Source organism: Eulemur rufifrons, chromosome 16 (genome assembly GCF_041146395.1).
Source record: "Eulemur rufifrons isolate Redbay chromosome 16, OSU_ERuf_1, whole genome shotgun sequence".
In the NCBI taxonomy this organism is placed as follows: domain Eukaryota; kingdom Metazoa; phylum Chordata; class Mammalia; order Primates; family Lemuridae; genus Eulemur; species Eulemur rufifrons.
Genome location: NC_090998.1, coordinates 48,044,765 through 48,062,865, shown reverse-complemented (window position 1 = coordinate 48,062,865; position 18,101 = coordinate 48,044,765). Strand labels below are relative to the sequence as shown.

Here is an 18,101-nt window from a genome sequence, read left to right as displayed (position 1 = left end):
AAAAAATAAAAAAAAAAAAAAGAAGCCAAGTGAAAAAAGCATTTGGCTAAATAAGAAATAATAATAAAAAAAAAAACCCACATAAATGGTCACTCTGGCTGGTGGGGAGAAACATAGTGAATTATACACTGGCTCTTAAAACTTCCACACAGAACTGATATTATTTGTTTCTGCTCATAAGTGACTCAGACTACTTGAACTTTCATTTCATTGAACAAAGCAAGTCACATCCCACATCTAAATTTAATGGGGTGAAGAAGTACAGTAGCACCTTTGTCCAGAAGGGAGGGAACCAGAAATATTTTGTGAACAGCACTAATGTTCCACAGCTACTTTGTCTTGATATTTTTCTTGTCAGGCAAAGTAGAAATTGATTTTGATTTTGCGTTGGAAAGGAGAAAACAGATTAAGAGTTGTCAGTTCTCCTTTTTCTTCCAATGTGTAGTAAAATTTCATTGTAATAAAGATGGTAAGCTAGACTTGGTTGTGGGATGATGCCTCTTTTCTCAGGGTGGCGGGGGAAAGGTCAGGGACAGCTCACTGTGTGCTCCAGGCTGCTGGAGTCTGTGGGAGAGAACAGAGCCCCAGCCGCCATCACAGTCTCCCCAAATCTGTCTCAGCCCAGTGAGCTGCCTACCAGCATCACTGTCTAAAGAAACCCTATCAATCTCTTCCTGGCTTCCAGTCAAAAGACTTGGAAAACTAATCTCATTGTGACTCAAATCTCTGTTTCCCTAAATCACTGTCAGAATTCCAAGCATCCAAAGTAATCTATCATCATAGAAACATTTATCCCCACTCTGCTCTGTAATTTCACTTCATTTTCCATTCTGCTGTGTTTTCTGCAACTTACAGTGTGCACGAGCTAACTCCCTGCCAGGCAGTCTGACTACTCCATCCTAGCAAATTCACTTTTCCTCTTTCTGAAGTATCTACTTCAGATCCTCTTTTTTCCTCTCAAACATCTTTCATATTTCATAGGAAAAATAGATGACATCAGATAAGAAACTGCTTCATCTTCTACCACCTAATCCACTCACACCTACCTGCCTCGGTACCTACATACCCCACCTTCACTCTTGTTCAAACAGATTGTGTCCCCATACCAATCTAATGCCAGCTCCACAGGTGCCCTGGATCTCAATTCCTTTTTCCTTCTTAAGAACATTCTTTTTTAATTACACATTTTCTCTCCTGTATTCCCATTTTCTCTCTCTCTAAAATCTGGATCTGGAATTGGGGAGACAGCAAGAGACTGATTCAGCAAACAAGCATGCATTCAGAGTATCCATGAAAAGCTTCCCTTGACTGATTGCTACCTCTCAGCTGTTGCTCCATTTCCTTCCTCGCTTTACAGAAAAACTCCTTGAAAGAAGTTTTCATAACTGTGCAATCTCACCTCCATTCTCTACTAAACTTACTTCAAGGATGCTTTTATTTTATCGTGCCGTTAACATAATTTTTTACCAAGATCAAATGCTAACAATTGCTAACGCTTACAGTAGTGCTTACCACAAGCAGGTTGTGTTCTAAACACTTTGTACATATTAACTCATTTACTCTTTGATTAACCCCATGAAGATGGTGCTATTAATATTCCTCTTTTGGATATGAGGAAAAAAAAAACAAACAAAAAAATCTCTGTTGTCCATAGATAGTAGGTAACTTGCTTAAGGTCAAACAGTTATTAAGAGGAGCTTAGATTTGGATCCAACTACTCTGACTTTGAAGTACATGCTCTTAACCAGTACACTGTATTACTTTTTTAATGGACAATTATCTGTCTTCTTTTTTTTTTGAGACAGAGTCTCACTTTGTTGCCCGGGCTAGAGTGAATGCCGTGGCATCAGCCTAGCTCACAGCAACCTCAAACTCCTGGGCTTAAGCGATCCTACTGCCTCAGCCTCTTGGGTAGCTAGGACTACAGGCATGCGCCACCATGCCCGGCTAATTTTTTCTATATATATTTTAGTTGGCCAGATAATTTCTTTTTATTTTTAGAAGAGACAGGGTCTTGCTCTTGCTCAGGCTGGTCTCGAACTCCTGACATTGAGCGATCCACCTGCTTCGGCCTCCCAGAGTGTTAGGATTACAGGCGTGAGCCACCACACCAGGCCTCTCTTCTTTTAATTAGACTTTTCAACAGAATTTGACATAGCTAATCAATCCCTCCTTTGAGAAACATTTTATTCTTTGGTCTTCTATTCCTTCATTTTGTGCACTTTCCCTTTTGCTTCATGTATTGCTCCTCATCAGTCTTCATGCTATCTCCCCAATTCCAGATCCAGATTTTAGGCTGTTCTTTTCCTTTTTCTTTCTCTACGGGCAACCTTTCCATGGTAATCTTGTTCACTCCATGGCTTTATGTACCATCTATAGGATTAGGTTTCTTAAGTCTGTATCAGCAGCCTAGATCTAGCTAGTCATTACTTAGGCTTTATTTCACAAAGGTTGCTGCCTGATTTACATCTCTACTTGGGTGTCATATAAGGATCTCATCCTTAACGTGGTCCAAACAGAAGTACAGACAGATATCCTAAACTCACCGATCTTCTGCCAACTTCCTCTTTTCCCAGGCTTTCTGTATCTATCAGAACCACCAACTTCTAATTGCTCAGTCCAAGCTTAAGAGTAATCCTTGATTCTGCTTTCCCTCATAGACCACATTCAATCCATTGGTAAATCGAACCAAGTCTCCACTGAAATATCCTTGACCTGCTACTTCTCCCCATCTCTGCTGCTGTTATCTAGTCTAAGTCCCATCCCTTATAACCGAGACTCCTGCAACCTCTTCATAACTGGGCTCCACTCTTACCTTCTTCAATCCAATTTCTAAAGAGCAGCCTCAGTAAACTTCTAAAGCATAGATGAGATGATACCTTTTCCACCCAAAGGCTTCCCTTCGTAAGGAGAATAAAATCCTATCTCCTTACCATAGTGTACCAGACCCTACATATTCAGCTTACATTTTGGACACATTCCCCTCAACCTCTCAATTGTCCAGGCACCCTGGCCATTGCTGTCCAGGGAAAACACTACACTTTTTCCTGTTTCAGGGCCTTATCGTTTGCTGCTCCTTCTGTTTGGCATGTTCTTCCTTTATTAGATCTTCGTTGGATGCTTCCTTCCCATCTTTCAGCTCACCATTCACATTACCATCTCAGAGAGACCTTGCTTGAGACTCTTGAAAAATATACATTTCATCCCAGCTCAATTCCTCTCAATCATGTTACTCTACTGTACTTTCTTCAAGGAGTTTAAAAATCTAACATTGTCTTAATCATTAACTTGGATGTTTATTATTTGTTTTATTATATAAGCTTTTTGAGGGTAGGGATAAACTGTGTTCTTTTTATTCATTGCTGCATTTCCAATACTCAGAACCATGCCTGATGTGTGATATTCACTTAAAATGTGACTAAGTGAAGTAGAATGTAGAAAGCAGAGTATTATACTATACTATATATACTATATAGTATACTATACTATACTATATATAATAGTATACTATACTATTGTATACTATACTTGTATACTATAATATAAAGCATTCAGTAAATTAAAGCAAACTGACTCATCCTTAGCTAAGAAAATATTTTTCAGAGCACAAGAGGGTAGGAACAGAAATCTGGCTCTTGATATTTTAGCTTTCATAGAAATTTAAATTTGAGTCAAACACAGAACATGCCCATTCATGTCTACAGTGGCAGAAATATCTTTATGACCTTGGACATGGTATCTGCTTCTTCAAAGTTCTTTGGAGGATTGCATGTGAAAACTGTATGTTACACCTGAGTTTCTTGGTCTCACATGGAGGGATAAGAGGTGGACAATATGTGTGATTCGCTTGGAAACATCTAAGCAAGCTATCTAGCCTAAATTACTGTACACTGGTTCCTCTCATCTCCAAGGGGAAAGATTAATATAAATGTATGATGTGTGGATTTCATTTGCAATGGGTCTCAATATGCTTATACCATTAAACAACTTCAGATCTCCTACTTTTCTCTTTAAAGTTCTTTTATATCAATCAAAATTTTAAAATTTCTGAGAGCATAAAGTTTCAACAAATGTTTGTTTTTAAGGTTTTAATTTTAGCAGATAAAACTTGTTTTATCATTTCATAATATGGTTACTATTATGACAAACACATGCTAAAAAAAGAAAATAACAAAGATCAAACCCCTGTCATAATGTGATAAATGAGTTTCAAAATTTTCATAAATCCCCAAAAGCTCAGTAACCTTCCTTAAAGGTTGACAAAATGGGTATGAGAGCCTGCCAGATTATTGGACTGGGTTTCCAGGCAACTGGTTGCCAAATATAAATTCATCCAAGTTGATGATACAGTTTGGTGACAGTTGTCCTTTCAGACAATATTGAAAGGAATGATCCTGGGTTCTGGGACTGGCTGGAACTTCCAGAAAAGTGATGGTAATTTTAATAATCAGTCAATTAGTTAATTTCTGCCCAAGGAAGCTTGGCAGAAAAGTACTGAGGATGTAGAGGTCCACCCTCTTCCTCTAATTTCCTGAGAGGCAGTTCTCTGCCTGGTCCTCACGTTCCCTTCCCCAAGAAGAACATAAACTTTATTCATACCCATCTGCTTTGAGAATGAGGCTGGCCTCAGCCCCATTGCATGGCACCTTTTCCAGGGGTTTACTTTACTTTGATTAACACATTGAACAAAAAAGTCATATGCAAATAAATATGTTTTTGATGGCATCACATATTGCCTCTATATCAGACTGTTTTAACAGCTCATTCTAATCTAGTCACTAATTGTTCCTGCTTCACCAAGCATTTACTGACGGAAATGTTCCTACCACATTTAGAAAAGAAATCAAATCTGCATTACGGAGTTAGCATCATTGTATTTCTAGTTTCATGCATGGTGGATCACTTACAGAGCTATATTTAATGTACTTCTAATTTAAAAGGGTGGGGGAGTGTCCAAAGCGTTCTCAATGTTATCTTTTGCTTTTGTTTGTGCAGCTCACCATGTTAAAACGGGAACTTGCGAAGTGGTGGCACTCCACAGATGCTGTAATAAGAACAAGATAGAAGAACGGTCACAAACAGTCAAGTGTTCCTGCTTCCCTGGGCAGGTGGCAGGCACCACGCGAGCTGCTCCATCTTGTGTGGATGGTGCGACTTCCATTGCTCATTGTGATAGCACAGCTGGGGACTGCTTAGCACTGGAACCTCATTATAATGCTATCAACTGGGGTCAATCCTGGACACCACACTGTAAATCACATGGTGGAAATAAGGTTATTTGGAGGGCATTTTGAAATTTAAAATCTTATGCCGTTTTGTTGCAAAACGAATTATAATGAGGTTCCATTAAGTCAATGTGCTTATTTTGATGCCATGAAGTATTGATTTCCTGGTGGATGGTGGGGGGAAAGGTACATATAATTAATTGGGAAAGGAAAGATGAAAATGTATGATTTAATAGTATAGCTTTCTAAACCAATGGATGTTTTTAAATGAAAAAAATCAATACCACATATATAAGTGAATGTTTAATTGTGGATAAATTCACATAAAATATCTATTTTGATGAAGATGCATCAAAATATTAATTTCTTTCTTTGAAGTTTCACCTAATTATAATAGAATATAGATCTTTACATGGATTTATTTAATTGCTGCTACCATAAATAGTAATTTATTAAATGCTCATATTAGCCTGGTTTATTCCTTGTGATGAGGTTATGGCTCACAGCAAAAAAATAATGTGTTAACTCTAACAAACACCCTTCTGATTTTCAGCCTACTGATTGAAAATATCACACTGATTATAAAATATTGACTCTCGATGGGTCACAGGCCCATTTTTTATATGCTTCTATAAATTGGTGCATGTACATGTTCACATAGTTTCTTTTCAATGCATTAGTTTTCATGAAGCCTATATTTTCACATGAAAAATCCTTCAACATTGCGCTTATAGTTAACAATTCTGTATTATACACTTAAAATTTTGCTAGGAAGATAGATCTCATTTAAGTGTTCTAACCACAATAAAATAAAATTTTTTTAAAAAGAAAAATTCTTTTAGTTAGAAAATCTTGAAAGGTGGAAAACTAATAGTCCCAAATATAAAACATTGAGTTGATTATTCTCTCTCATAGCTTCCATAGTGGAACAGAAATGGTGGTGCCACATGCAGCCTTGTCTAGAGGGGGAGGAATGTAAAGTTCTTCCAGATCGGAAAGGATGGAGCTGTTCATCTGGGAATAAAGTGAAAACAACTAGGGTAAGTGGACAGCCAACTTGGGAAAGCAAAATGTCTCTGAATTAATAGAAAATGGGTGCATGTGTGTATCTCTTTAAGTGGTGGTTGTAGAAGGAGAGAGTATAGTTTTGCGTAGTATATTTGTTTCCCATTTTTCCCTCAATTTTTTTTTCATAGAACATTTTTATTTCACTCAGAATAATATTTTCTAAAGATTATCATCCACTGGCATTTAATTTGATAAATAAACAATCACTGTTCCTTCATGTGATACTGAGAGTAATGTGAACTCCCCCTACCTCAAGGATGCATGTTAAATTCTAGGAAGGTGACTGCAATCCCTTATTCTTCTGATGTATGGTAATCTGAATAAATTCTGGGAAAATTTATTTTATATGTCACTCATAATAAAATTTTCCAACTAAGGTTTTCTTTGTGTTATGAAAGTAATTATTTTGATCTTCCTGATTTCTGGATCATTAAGTAGTTAGTTAATAGTTCACAATCATTGCAATGGGTTACTGAGAGGAGTTTCAGAATCTCAGGATCAATACAAAACAAATACTCTTAAGACAATGATGCATTTCATTTTTGAAATGACTGACCACTGGGGGATGAAGAGAGAAGTGAAAAATAGCTTTATTCTTTGATTTCCTAGTTAGCTACTATTAGATATTCTAGACTGGCAGAATTTGAATTCGTTGTTGAATTAGTGAATGAGGGTTTTGTCTTGGTTTGTTTTTTTCTTTGAGGGAATGCAGACTATTGATTAGAGTTGGATACTTGAGAAATAGAACAGAATGATGGTATAAGGAGATGTTTTATAAAAAGTAAAATAAAACTAGAGGTTGGCTAATTTACAATATTGTTTAACAGAGCAGTTTTTTTAACCTGGTCTGGACACATTCAAAAAAGGATTATTTTATAATCTCATGTAGATATATGATGCAGTCTTCCAAGTAATGTCTCTAATACATTGACTAATCATACATACACAGAAGTGACTAACTTTCAAATAGCATAAATAAAAACATACTTTGTCAGATTATTCTTGACTATACCTTGTTAACTAAATGTTGGCATACTTTTCCAAAATACATTTAGTGCATAATCAGTTATTTCGAATAATTATTTTATTCACTGAGTTAGCACATGGTACAATCCATATTAATTCTAACAATATAAAATTTCCTGAAAAGCTATTTATACCATGACAATATTTTTTCCCATAACACTATTAATTTTTACTTCAGAATAGGGCTCATGGAAATTCACTAAAGGTTTGCGATTCTGAAACAAATAAAAAAATTGTGAGCTCTCTACAACCAAATTCTGTTTTTACTACTTTAGTGAACAAAGGAAAGCTAACATTTATTGTACACTTAAAATATATGCCATATATTGAACAGAGTGCTTTACATGAATTAGTTCATTTATTCCTTTTAATAGCCCAGTGAAGAAGATAATATTATTATCTCCTTTTTACAGACGAGTAAACCAAAACCAAGTTAAGTGACTTCCCAAGGACATATAGCTAATTAATTGGGGAGCCAGGGTTTAAAATACACAGTCCCATTCCAAAATCTAATCTCTTAGCCTGTATTTTGTACTAGATATTAATAATTAACTTATTCTTGAATAATAGTGATAAAAGTTTCCTATAGTTCCTTTCATATAAGGTCGACCTTTAAAAATATCTTTAAATTTCTGGATCATTGAAATGAAAAGGTCAAGACCATGAGATCTAAATTCTCATAGAAAATATTTTTTTAGAAGTGCTGTTTCACTCCCTGTTGGCCTGTTGGCTATATGCTCAATGATCCAAACTGAAAATTGAGTCTCTGCTTCACAAATTCTTCCTGATGTAATAAAACAAAATGGATGAAGGACTGAAGACTCATGAGTAGGGAAAACCACATCTACACCCTATAGTTTGTTTCAGTTGTGAGACATTATTCCACCCATAGTGGATAGTACTTTCTGTTTTTATCTCTTTTGACTTGAAGAATAGCTGGTAATAGAGTACCTCACTTAAGACATTGTAGAGAGGATTCATGCAACAGTAGGTGTTTGGATTAAATTACTTTTAAGATCTCCTCCAATTCTATGATTCAAGTCTATGATTCCCACTTAGAAAAATCATCATGTATAAGAGAAGAGGAGAAGGCGTAAAAGAGCTTCCTGAGTACAATCAAAATAAATTATTATCCTTTTTTTTCCTTCACAAGAAAAATGTTGCTTATGAAAAATTGAGCTGCTTAGACATTTTCAACTAAAGGAACATCATGGCATTCCAAATGGCTAGGCAAAAATGTGTAATTATATTTGGATCACAAAACAATTTGGGCAAATTTCCCTGATACCAAAAAAGAAGCAAAGTTTTCAAGGTCATCAGGTTATTATTGCTCTGCCATTCCCACTAAAATGGTGCCAAAAGTGTAGGAGATAAGAGAAATTTTTGCAATAGCTCTGGGCACAATATTAGTTTGTCCACAGTTGAAGTGTTAGACAGAGGTAGTTTCACTATACATAAAGAGCAGCAATATTATTAAGAAGAACTTGAGTCATTATTTTAGTCATTGGATTTGTTATCCACATGCCCGTCTTGAATAAGGTGATTGTGGCCACTATGAGCCAAGAAGCCACTGGAGCCCTGATTTGGCAGATCCCAGTCACAAATTGAACATCAAGAAATAACCCAGGAATAGGTTACAAAGTAATTCAAGAGCTGCTCTCAGCCAAAAGCTATTTGTGTTTCTTATGCAAGATATGTTGGTCTTATGAGATGGCTTAAGAAATGATTAAAATTTGCAATAATGTATACCCTCCCTTATAATTGTCCATATCCAATCTGGAGTGCTCGGATAAGCCTAAAGTTAGAAAAAAAGCAGTCAGCCCAAAATAGCAATAAGGCTTGCATGGCCTCAGCAGAGATGAATGGTACCTTCCAGAACTGACTACAAATGAGGGGCTGGGTAAATTCCGTATTTACAACTAATTTAAAACCCACATTGTACTTACTACAAATGTGAATTATATTCTCCTTCTGTCTTTGTATTAGATTCAAAAAGCTTTTTTGTTCTGACCCATTTTCTATTGGTCCTAACAAGGGGAAAAGGCAAGGAATAGAGAGCCATTTTTGGAACATCAATATTTTGTTGCATGCATGTTCTTTAAAACCCCAAGCATTTAATCTGGAGAGAATGGAAGATGCAACATTTGTTTCCCAAACCATATTTCTCATTCTGACTGTGGAAAACTTAAGACTACCTATAACATCCATAATCATCTCTTGTATTACTTTCAATATCTCCTAAGTTAAAAAGAAAGAAAGGAAAAGTCATATAAGCCTTTTAATTTCAAACTCACTTTTAAAGATAAATAATAAAGAACTTTTCAAAGAGTCATTAATAAAAGAATAGTCTTTCCAGTGTGAGAGAGCACATAATTATATTCTAATTATACAATACAAAAGTAGCAGGGGGGAAAGGTGCTTTAGAGCTTGTAAGATATGAAGAAAAAAATCTTTAACATTGTTGGAATCATCAGAAAAAACAGACTGTGATTAATTTCTTTTGGTATTTTGATATTCTTTCCCTCTGGAAGATCTAAAGGAAGTAATATTCTGCTTTTAGGATTTAGGATTTGCCCACTGGTATGGACACGAAGCCTCAAACTATAGTGGTCACGTAGTTTTTATGTTTGATTTTTACCTAAGGAAAAAATGAACTTAACTTCATATTATATAAGGCTTTATATTATCATTGAAAAGATTATCTTTATGAATCACAAATCCCAGATCTATTGACTTTTCATATGCTGTAAGAAGAACTTTTCTGGGTAATTTTTAACTAATTGGAATTGTTTCATCTTTATTCATTTATTTAAAGGCCTTAAGCAGATAAAATCTCTGTAATTTTTTTAATGTCCCTTCAAATATAAATTAATTTTAAGGGTATACATTGAGATTTTATTTCATTGTATTTTGCAATGAAAAACAACAGATATTAAGAATTTCCTATGTATAACATTCTATAATAGTGCTCATATTATAATCAAAACAACAAAAGCAAATATCGAAGCATTTACTTAGCTCTTACTGTGTGGTGGGCACTCTGCTGAATGCATTGCAGGTATTATTTTATTTAATTTACCCAATCACAGTAGACACTAAGGAGAATACAGAGATGTATGGCATGATCCCAGCCCACAAGGAATATGCCATTGTGTGGAGGAATGAATAGTGTACAGTTGCATTATTCTTTTCTTTATCCATAAGCAACCCATTGACAATAACTATTGGAATTAGTGGTAAATATAAGCCAAGAGTAACATCGTTACAATAATGGGATTGCATAAGCCTTTACTTTAGCTTCCTCATCTGCAAAAAAATGAGGATATTGAGTTAGATTCAATTTCAAGTTATTTGAATCAACATTTATTCTTTGGTTCCACATGCCAAGGACATTTCTAACTTCCTTTCCAGCTAAAAGTTATATGACACTAATAACTGGCTAATATCAGAAGATAGATAAGTGTTAGGTTTTTAATTCTCTCCCTGTAAGGGAGAAAAGAAATAGCGTCTTGTGAGGCTTTGCTGATGAAATCCTCAAGCTGTCCTCTTCCAGGTAATACTGAATTTTATATCAAGGCTCAGTGAATCTGTTCGGCTGGTAGATCTGAACAGTATCCAGGGCTGTTATTTCAGACCCAAGGAAAAGGAAGAACACTGCGAGAGGAAAAAGTTCACTTCCTTACCTTAAGGCGGTAAAATTTGTGTGAATTCTTCAGTCATAATGCTCTCTCTTGCCTTGAAAATTTAAGTACAGGTTTAGGATAGTGTAGTTCGTTCTTTATCAACCCTTTCTTAACAGGCATGCCCCCATTCATTTATCTTCATCTCTCCTCCAGTCAGGCCCTAAATTGTACTCTGGTCCACAGCACAAAGCATAATGACCTTTAGGGCAGCGGCTTCTAAATTATGTTTAATGGTACCCACAATAAAAATATATCTTACATTGTGATCCAGCACGCACATGATACACACATGCTCATACATGCCACACTAAAATTAATGTTGCATTCTGATATTTTGATTTTATTTTCTTCTTTCTTCCCTTCCTTCCTTTCTTCCTTCCTTCCTTCCAATCTCAACCCCATAAATTGATTTTATTACCTGCTCATATGTTGCTTCCTGAAGTTTGAAAAACATAACTTTAGGAAGTGATATTTGATTGTTTCCTGTGTCTGCTCCATGGAACTGATGGCCACTGCTAACTTGTAGGGATAAAAATTACTGAATAAACTAAGTTTTCAAATCAATTTACCTTTCACATTTTAATTTTTAGTATTTGTATGCAATATTTTTGGCATAAAATTTTATAGACCTCTTTGTAAAATATAGATTTTAGGGGAAAGAATATGTATGCTGTGTATATTCATTCATTTAAAAAGCCTTTATTGCCTACTCTTGTTATATTCTGTTCTAAGTTCTGGACACAGCAAGGAAAAAGCAAAGCAAAACAAAACAATAAAAATGGATGAGAATTCCTGCCCTCATAGGGCCTATATTCTATTAGGGTGTACTAGTTTTCTGTTGCTGCCAGAGCAAATTACTATAATTTAGTGACTTAATACAATACTCAATAATTACCTGCAGGCCAGGCGTCTGGTCTGGGCACAGTGTGGCTCAGCTGGGTCTCTGCTCTGGGTTTCTTGAGGCTGAAATCAGGGCGTGTGTTTCACCTTTCCATAACAGGTCCGTGTTTCTTTCTGGAGGCTCAATGGGAGAATCTGCTTCCATGCTCATTCAGGTTATTGTCAGAATTCTGTTCCCTGTAAGCACAGGACTGAGGTTTCTGTTTCCTTAGCAGCTGTCATCGGGAGCATCTCTCACCTCCTTCAGGATGCCTGATTTTCTGGTCACATTTCCGTCTTCACCTCAAACCAGCAATGGCATATTGAGTCCTTCTCACACTTTGAAGCTCTCTGACCTCCCCTATCCCCCATCTCTCCTCTGTCATCCTTTTCCTCTGCATCTCTCCAAAGGACTCTTCTTCCTTTCTCTCATGCTTTTAATTTTAAGGCCGCTCAGATGATTACATTGGGTCCACCTAGACAATCAAGGATAATCTCCCCCTGTTAAGGTCAGCTGACTATATCAGCAAAGTCCCTTTACAGCAGTACTTAGATTAGTATTTGTTTGAATAATCTGTGAATTTAAATCTTGGAAGTACATCTTTAGGATTCTGCCCACTTCATAGGAAGAGAAAAAACAAGTAAGTAAAATGTATAAAATGTTAGATAGTGATAGGTGCCATGTTAAAAAATAAAGCAAGGAAGGGAATGGAGAGTGCTGAGCAAGGGACTTTGCATATTTGACTGAAGTCGTGGAGGTGAGGGGATGAGCCACATGGCTATGTGGGGGACAAGGTTTACAGGCAGAACAAGTACAGTGTACCTGAGATGGGTGCTGCCCTGGGCAAATCATATACGGGGGGTAGCAATGATGCTTGTGGATGGAGTGGAGTGAACCAGGGCAAGTGTTAGAATTAGTGTTAGAGAGGCAACATGAGGCATGTCAGAGGTGACTTAAACTTTTGTCCTAAACAAAAAGAATGAGGGAGCTGCCATTAGGTGGGATGGAGAGAGCTATGGGAAGAGTATGTTTTACATTTTACATTAATATCCACTTATTCTAGGTGGATTAATGAAATTAATATCTACTTATTCTAAGTTAATGAAAAACTAAATATGGTATAACATCTTGAATTTGATATTTCTTAAGAAAAGTAGGTGGACATTTTTTACTACAGTGATGAGAAATGTAGACATTGAATGAGTGAAATTCATATTAGACCACATTTAAAATCTCAAATTATATGGAGAGTGGAAACAAAACACTTAAGGAACCATGTAATCACTATAATAATATTAAGTTTTTAATGAAGAGATGTGGATGGAAATGGATTAATATATTGAAGATTTTTTTTCCTCAATTAGATATTGAGTTCAAGGTGGGTAGGACACCAAGCTAGGTGTCCAGGAAGTAGCATTATTAAAAGTAACATTTTAAACCTAGTGTTTTAAATTTAAGAGCAGCTTACTTAATTAACAAAAATTTAATAGGGCCAAGAGTGTCTGCCTTGGTATTTGTTTAGAGAATTAGAGGAAATTAATACCAAAAAATATATCATCAGGCTATATTTTCAAAACTTGGCCTGTATTTTATAATTAAAATGAGAAATGGGCAGTATGTGAGTGCTTTGAAGTTCCTGTAAGATTTACATGGTTCTATGGTATTTGAGTTAGGTGTTTATTTGTAGATGTGACTCTGAATATCAAGCATATAATTTTATAGTTAATTGTGAATGTTTATACATTCTAATAGAACCTAGTTTGGGAACCACAGAATTTCATTATCAACTGTAAGGTACATCTTTAGGCTGCTACTCATATCCTATGAATTAAGTGGTAAGGGCAGTATCTCTGTCTCTTACCTGATGGCTGATGGCTTAAATTCTGTCAGGGTTTTATTTTTAACATTTAAGACCTTGATATTTGTTTAAATGTAAACATTCCTAAGAAAGGCAACACTTTTACCTGTTTTTGGTTATCTGAAGCGCTTTAATAAAAGAATAGCACCTCCTAGGACTTAGCGAATAGAAGATTATGTCCAAGGAACCATATTTAGTGGTGCTTGTTTTTTTTTTTTTTTTTTTTTTTCCTATAGTGAGTAACAAACCTCCTATTAAAAAATATAGGAAATCTCTCCTGTACACATTCTCCCATGACTCTGTCCCCCTCTACCCCTCACATGTTTTCTGTGTAATTTAAATCTCTTAATCAATGATTTCAGATCCAATTTTATCTTCTTAGCCTGGAGAGTGGAGTGAAGATGCAGTTGAGAAATAAAAGGTAATTTTCCCACAAGCTCAGAATTCCAAATGCTCTGTGATTTGAGCTGAGACTGTACAGGAAAACACAGCTGTGGCCTAATTCCCAGTTCTCTCTAGGATGAGAGTAAATCCTAGCTCCCTGTTGGGCAATTCATGACTGGTCATTCCCCCTCTGAATAGAGAGTTGTTTGTGAGGTGTGCCCAATACAAAGGGCACAGTTGAGCTTTATAATGATCAGACTTCATCTGAGGGTACCCAATAAAGTCCTGGACACCAGCTTTTACTGGGCTAGAAAAGAAGAGGTTCATGTAATGGATTTTATGGATATTTACTTTAGAGAATAGAAGCACTGGGAGTAACATGTTTTAAATTATTCAAAGATACAGCATATGAAAGAAAAAAAATTAGACATGTTCTGTGTGACTACAAAAAATATAACTTTCTCAGTGTCAACTCTAGATGACATTGAATGGGCTGTCTTGAGAAATAAATTTCTCATTTCTGGATGGCATCAATATGTGATTTAAAGGTTGAGCAGAAATCCATAAAGTTGACTAGGTTTACCAAGACAAACAGCAAACAGCTTATGCAAAGGCATAGAGGTGTAAAAGATCATGTCTTGCTCACAGAATTGAAACCAGTTCATGGGGTAATTGCATGTATGTGAGGGGAAGTAGGTTCTGGGGAATCCCTTGGAGGGGAATTGTGACAGGCTGAGTTTATATCATGATGGGCTTTTCAATGCCATGCTGAATGATGTGGATTTTATTCTCTAAGTGATGGCGGGTCATTGAGGAACCTTAGGTAAGTAGAGAAAAGGGTCTGGTTTACACTTTGGGAAGTCCATCTGGCTGCAATGGGTCAATAGAATTGAGAAGGGTATGAGAAATGGGCCTGAAATAAGATTGGGAAGTGATGATAGTGTAGGTGTGGAGGGCCAGGAAATAGAACTGATGGGACTTGGTAATTAATTGGATATGAAAAGTGAATGAAAGAAAAAAATTCCAGACTCAAAAAATATATATTTCTCAGATATTTCTGGCTTTACTTCTTTGGCGATAGTAATTGATAGGGAGATTAAGAGGTGGAGATATCTAGTGGATAAGTTGATATAGAGGCCTAGAAATCAAGATAGAAATCTGGAAATCATTATTCCCTAGATGGTATTAAAATAATTAATTAGGAAAGCTCTCTCAAAAGGAATGTATGGAAAAAGAAGAGCATCAGAGACAGTTTAGCAGCTAATGTAGAAGAGGGTGCCTGCTAAGGAGCATGAAATGAGGACAGAGATCTAGGAGGAAAACCAGGAAGGACCAGAGTCTGGGGGAATGCAGAAGGAGAGCTTTCTAGGAAGCGAGGGCTGTCCATTTATACAAGGATGTGGAACCTACGGGCAGATTATATTCCTTTAAGTCTCTTTCTGAATGTGGGATTTGCAAGAAATACTGGAAGCTCACTGTCCATTAGATGATTTGCTTTATCATAATCTTAAAACTTGCCTTCTAGTGAGTTGGGGTTATTGGTGATGTACGATACATATGCAGAATATACATTCATTGAAAACAGAATGCATTGCTAGAAATACTTTAAATAATAAGAATACATGTGAGGCTCTTTAGAAGAACTAACAAACTCCATTTAAGGGAAGCTTGTCTATTTGTTCATTCATTCATTCACTGTGAGAAGATAAATTGAATGTCTGCTTGGTGCCTTTGTGCCAGACATTGTGCTGGACTTTGGGGATTCAAATTTAAAAGAAAATCATGACTCTTTTCTGTCCAAGAGTTCACAGTCAATTTGGATAGAAAGTCAGTAAATCATTGCCATGCACAGAAGTGGCAGGACAGAGGTTTGTACAAGTGCCACGGGAGCACACTGGCAGTTTAATATTGCATGGCCCATAACTCTTCTAAAACTCAAGGATAACAGATTGTGATGCCATTCAAGGGCAATTTATTTATAATTTGTCTCCTTAGTATACAGTGACTAAACACAATCAAAACAGTATGCTCCATAATGTCAAGACTAAACTGAATTATTTTCCACCTTTACAACTGGTATTGTACTGCCATAAGAGAACAAAAAATCCAATAAAATTTTTTCTCAACTAGACTATCTTCCTATTGATGACCTATTCATAGAGGCAAATCCAACACAGAATAGATCCTTTCTGAACTGGAATTTTAAACCAGTTAAATATATATATGAGAGAGAAGTGGGGAGAGAGAGGGAAGAAAGATTTTGTGTGTAAAAAATTGGAGCCACAGTAATAACTCTAATTAAATTGAAAATAATTTAAGATTCTCACCAGCAAGTAAGATATTGGAAACTTTTAACATTGCACATATTTGTTAGTGTTTTAAGCCTATAAAACACTTTAAAAATCTTAATATATATTAATTACAGCAAAATCAGCCATTCAGTTGAAATGTGATCAAAAATATAAAACTCAAATTGCCAAATTAAAACAAAGAAGCAAAAATATTTATGGTTTATACTAAGCCAGAAAGTTTTATTTATTATAATGTTAAATATTCAACTTATTAAAATGAATTATTTCACTGTTGAATATATTTTTTGCACCTGTGGTTCAGTATTATGGCATTTTGCTCCTATTAAGAATCAATGTTGGCTTCCCATGATTTATGGTGGGATTAGCCTCATGTTGATAAAAGGCTGGTTTGTTGAGGTTATGCTTACCATTGGCTGTTTTACTGTTATCTTTTATTGCTTATTCTCGTCTGGTGACAGACACATTTTACTCTTACATTGCATCTCCTGTTCTCTTCTTGGTCCTGTTAAAAGAAAACTGGGGGAGGCAGAGAGAGAGAGAATGTGTGTGTGTGTGTGTGTGTGTGTATGTGTGTGTGTGTGAGAGAGAGAGAGATACCAGGCAGTATAAATTAATTTTCCAAAGATGCTTGCTAATAATTGAATGCAACGCTGCTTTGCAACTTTAAGATACCCTATACTTGAAAAGGCTGTTTGAGTAATTGTGGGGAGAGTTGATTTGGTCAGCTTGTTTCTAAGATTCATATACTGAGATGCTTTTATTCCATCTTGAAAGAAATAAAATTGAATATTTTCAACAGACACTTTGGCTGACAGTCAGGAGAATCTAAACAAGTATCATGATTAGAAATCTCAACCTCTAGATTCAATTACAACATATGATTGATTTGTGAGATTACTGAAGGCAAATGTCTGGCCAGTCAACCATTGTTTGAGATTAAATTTCACAAATGAAATCAACTTGTTGAGCACACCCCTGCATATATAATATAGATGTGAACCATCTGCTTCCAGATTATAGCTTTGAGGATTTCTTAGATGGGTCATAAGGGAATTCCCTTATGAATAAATTTTATGATAAAAGGTGTTAATGGTAACTTTTGACAAATGCACATTTTACCTACATAATGTTCTAAGGAGACCCTATTCAGTGAAACTAAATCACATCACTATGTGGTACTAAAGATAAATATTCAAACATGAGACAAAGTGTTCATATAGATGGACTAAAACAAAATCTACATATCATGATAAAATTATTTTCACTAGTAACAGTGTTTGGCCTTTCTAAGGTTACTGAAATTAGAGAGATGGAGACATTGTCAGAGTGTATCAGGCAATTTTTAATTCTCCATTTTACCCAGCATGGCCATCTGAGGTTGCAAGTGCGATGCTAAGTCTACCTAACTTGTTAAGGTCCCATGAGGCCTTATAAACCTAATATCATCCTCTCATTTCTTCTGCACAGTGGTTCTCTCAGCCTAATCCCCATAAATGTGTACAACTCCATCTCATAATGAATACATACATAGTATGCTTGGTTCTTCCAGAGTAGTGCTGGGTGAAATTTGCTAAGAGGAGCCTGGGATAATAATGTTGCACTCTGTGTTTATGCAAAGTTAGGTGTGTGTCACGCTGGTTGAGTCTTGCTGATGATTTATGGACA

At 35.9% G+C, this 18,101-nt stretch overlaps 1 protein-coding gene across 1 annotated transcript in view; it reads left to right on the top strand.

The window, feature by feature from the left end:
• Nucleotides 1-18,101, top strand: part of TAFA2 (TAFA chemokine like family member 2) — a 385,773-nt gene that overhangs the window by 344,430 nt on the left and 23,242 nt on the right. Inside the window, exons 3-4 of the mRNA XM_069490954.1 lie at nucleotides 4,996-5,148; nucleotides 6,141-6,265. Of these exons, the coding sequence (XP_069347055.1) occupies nucleotides 4,996-5,148; nucleotides 6,141-6,265 (278 nt within the window). The remainder of the gene's footprint in view (nucleotides 1-4,995; nucleotides 5,149-6,140; nucleotides 6,266-18,101) is intronic.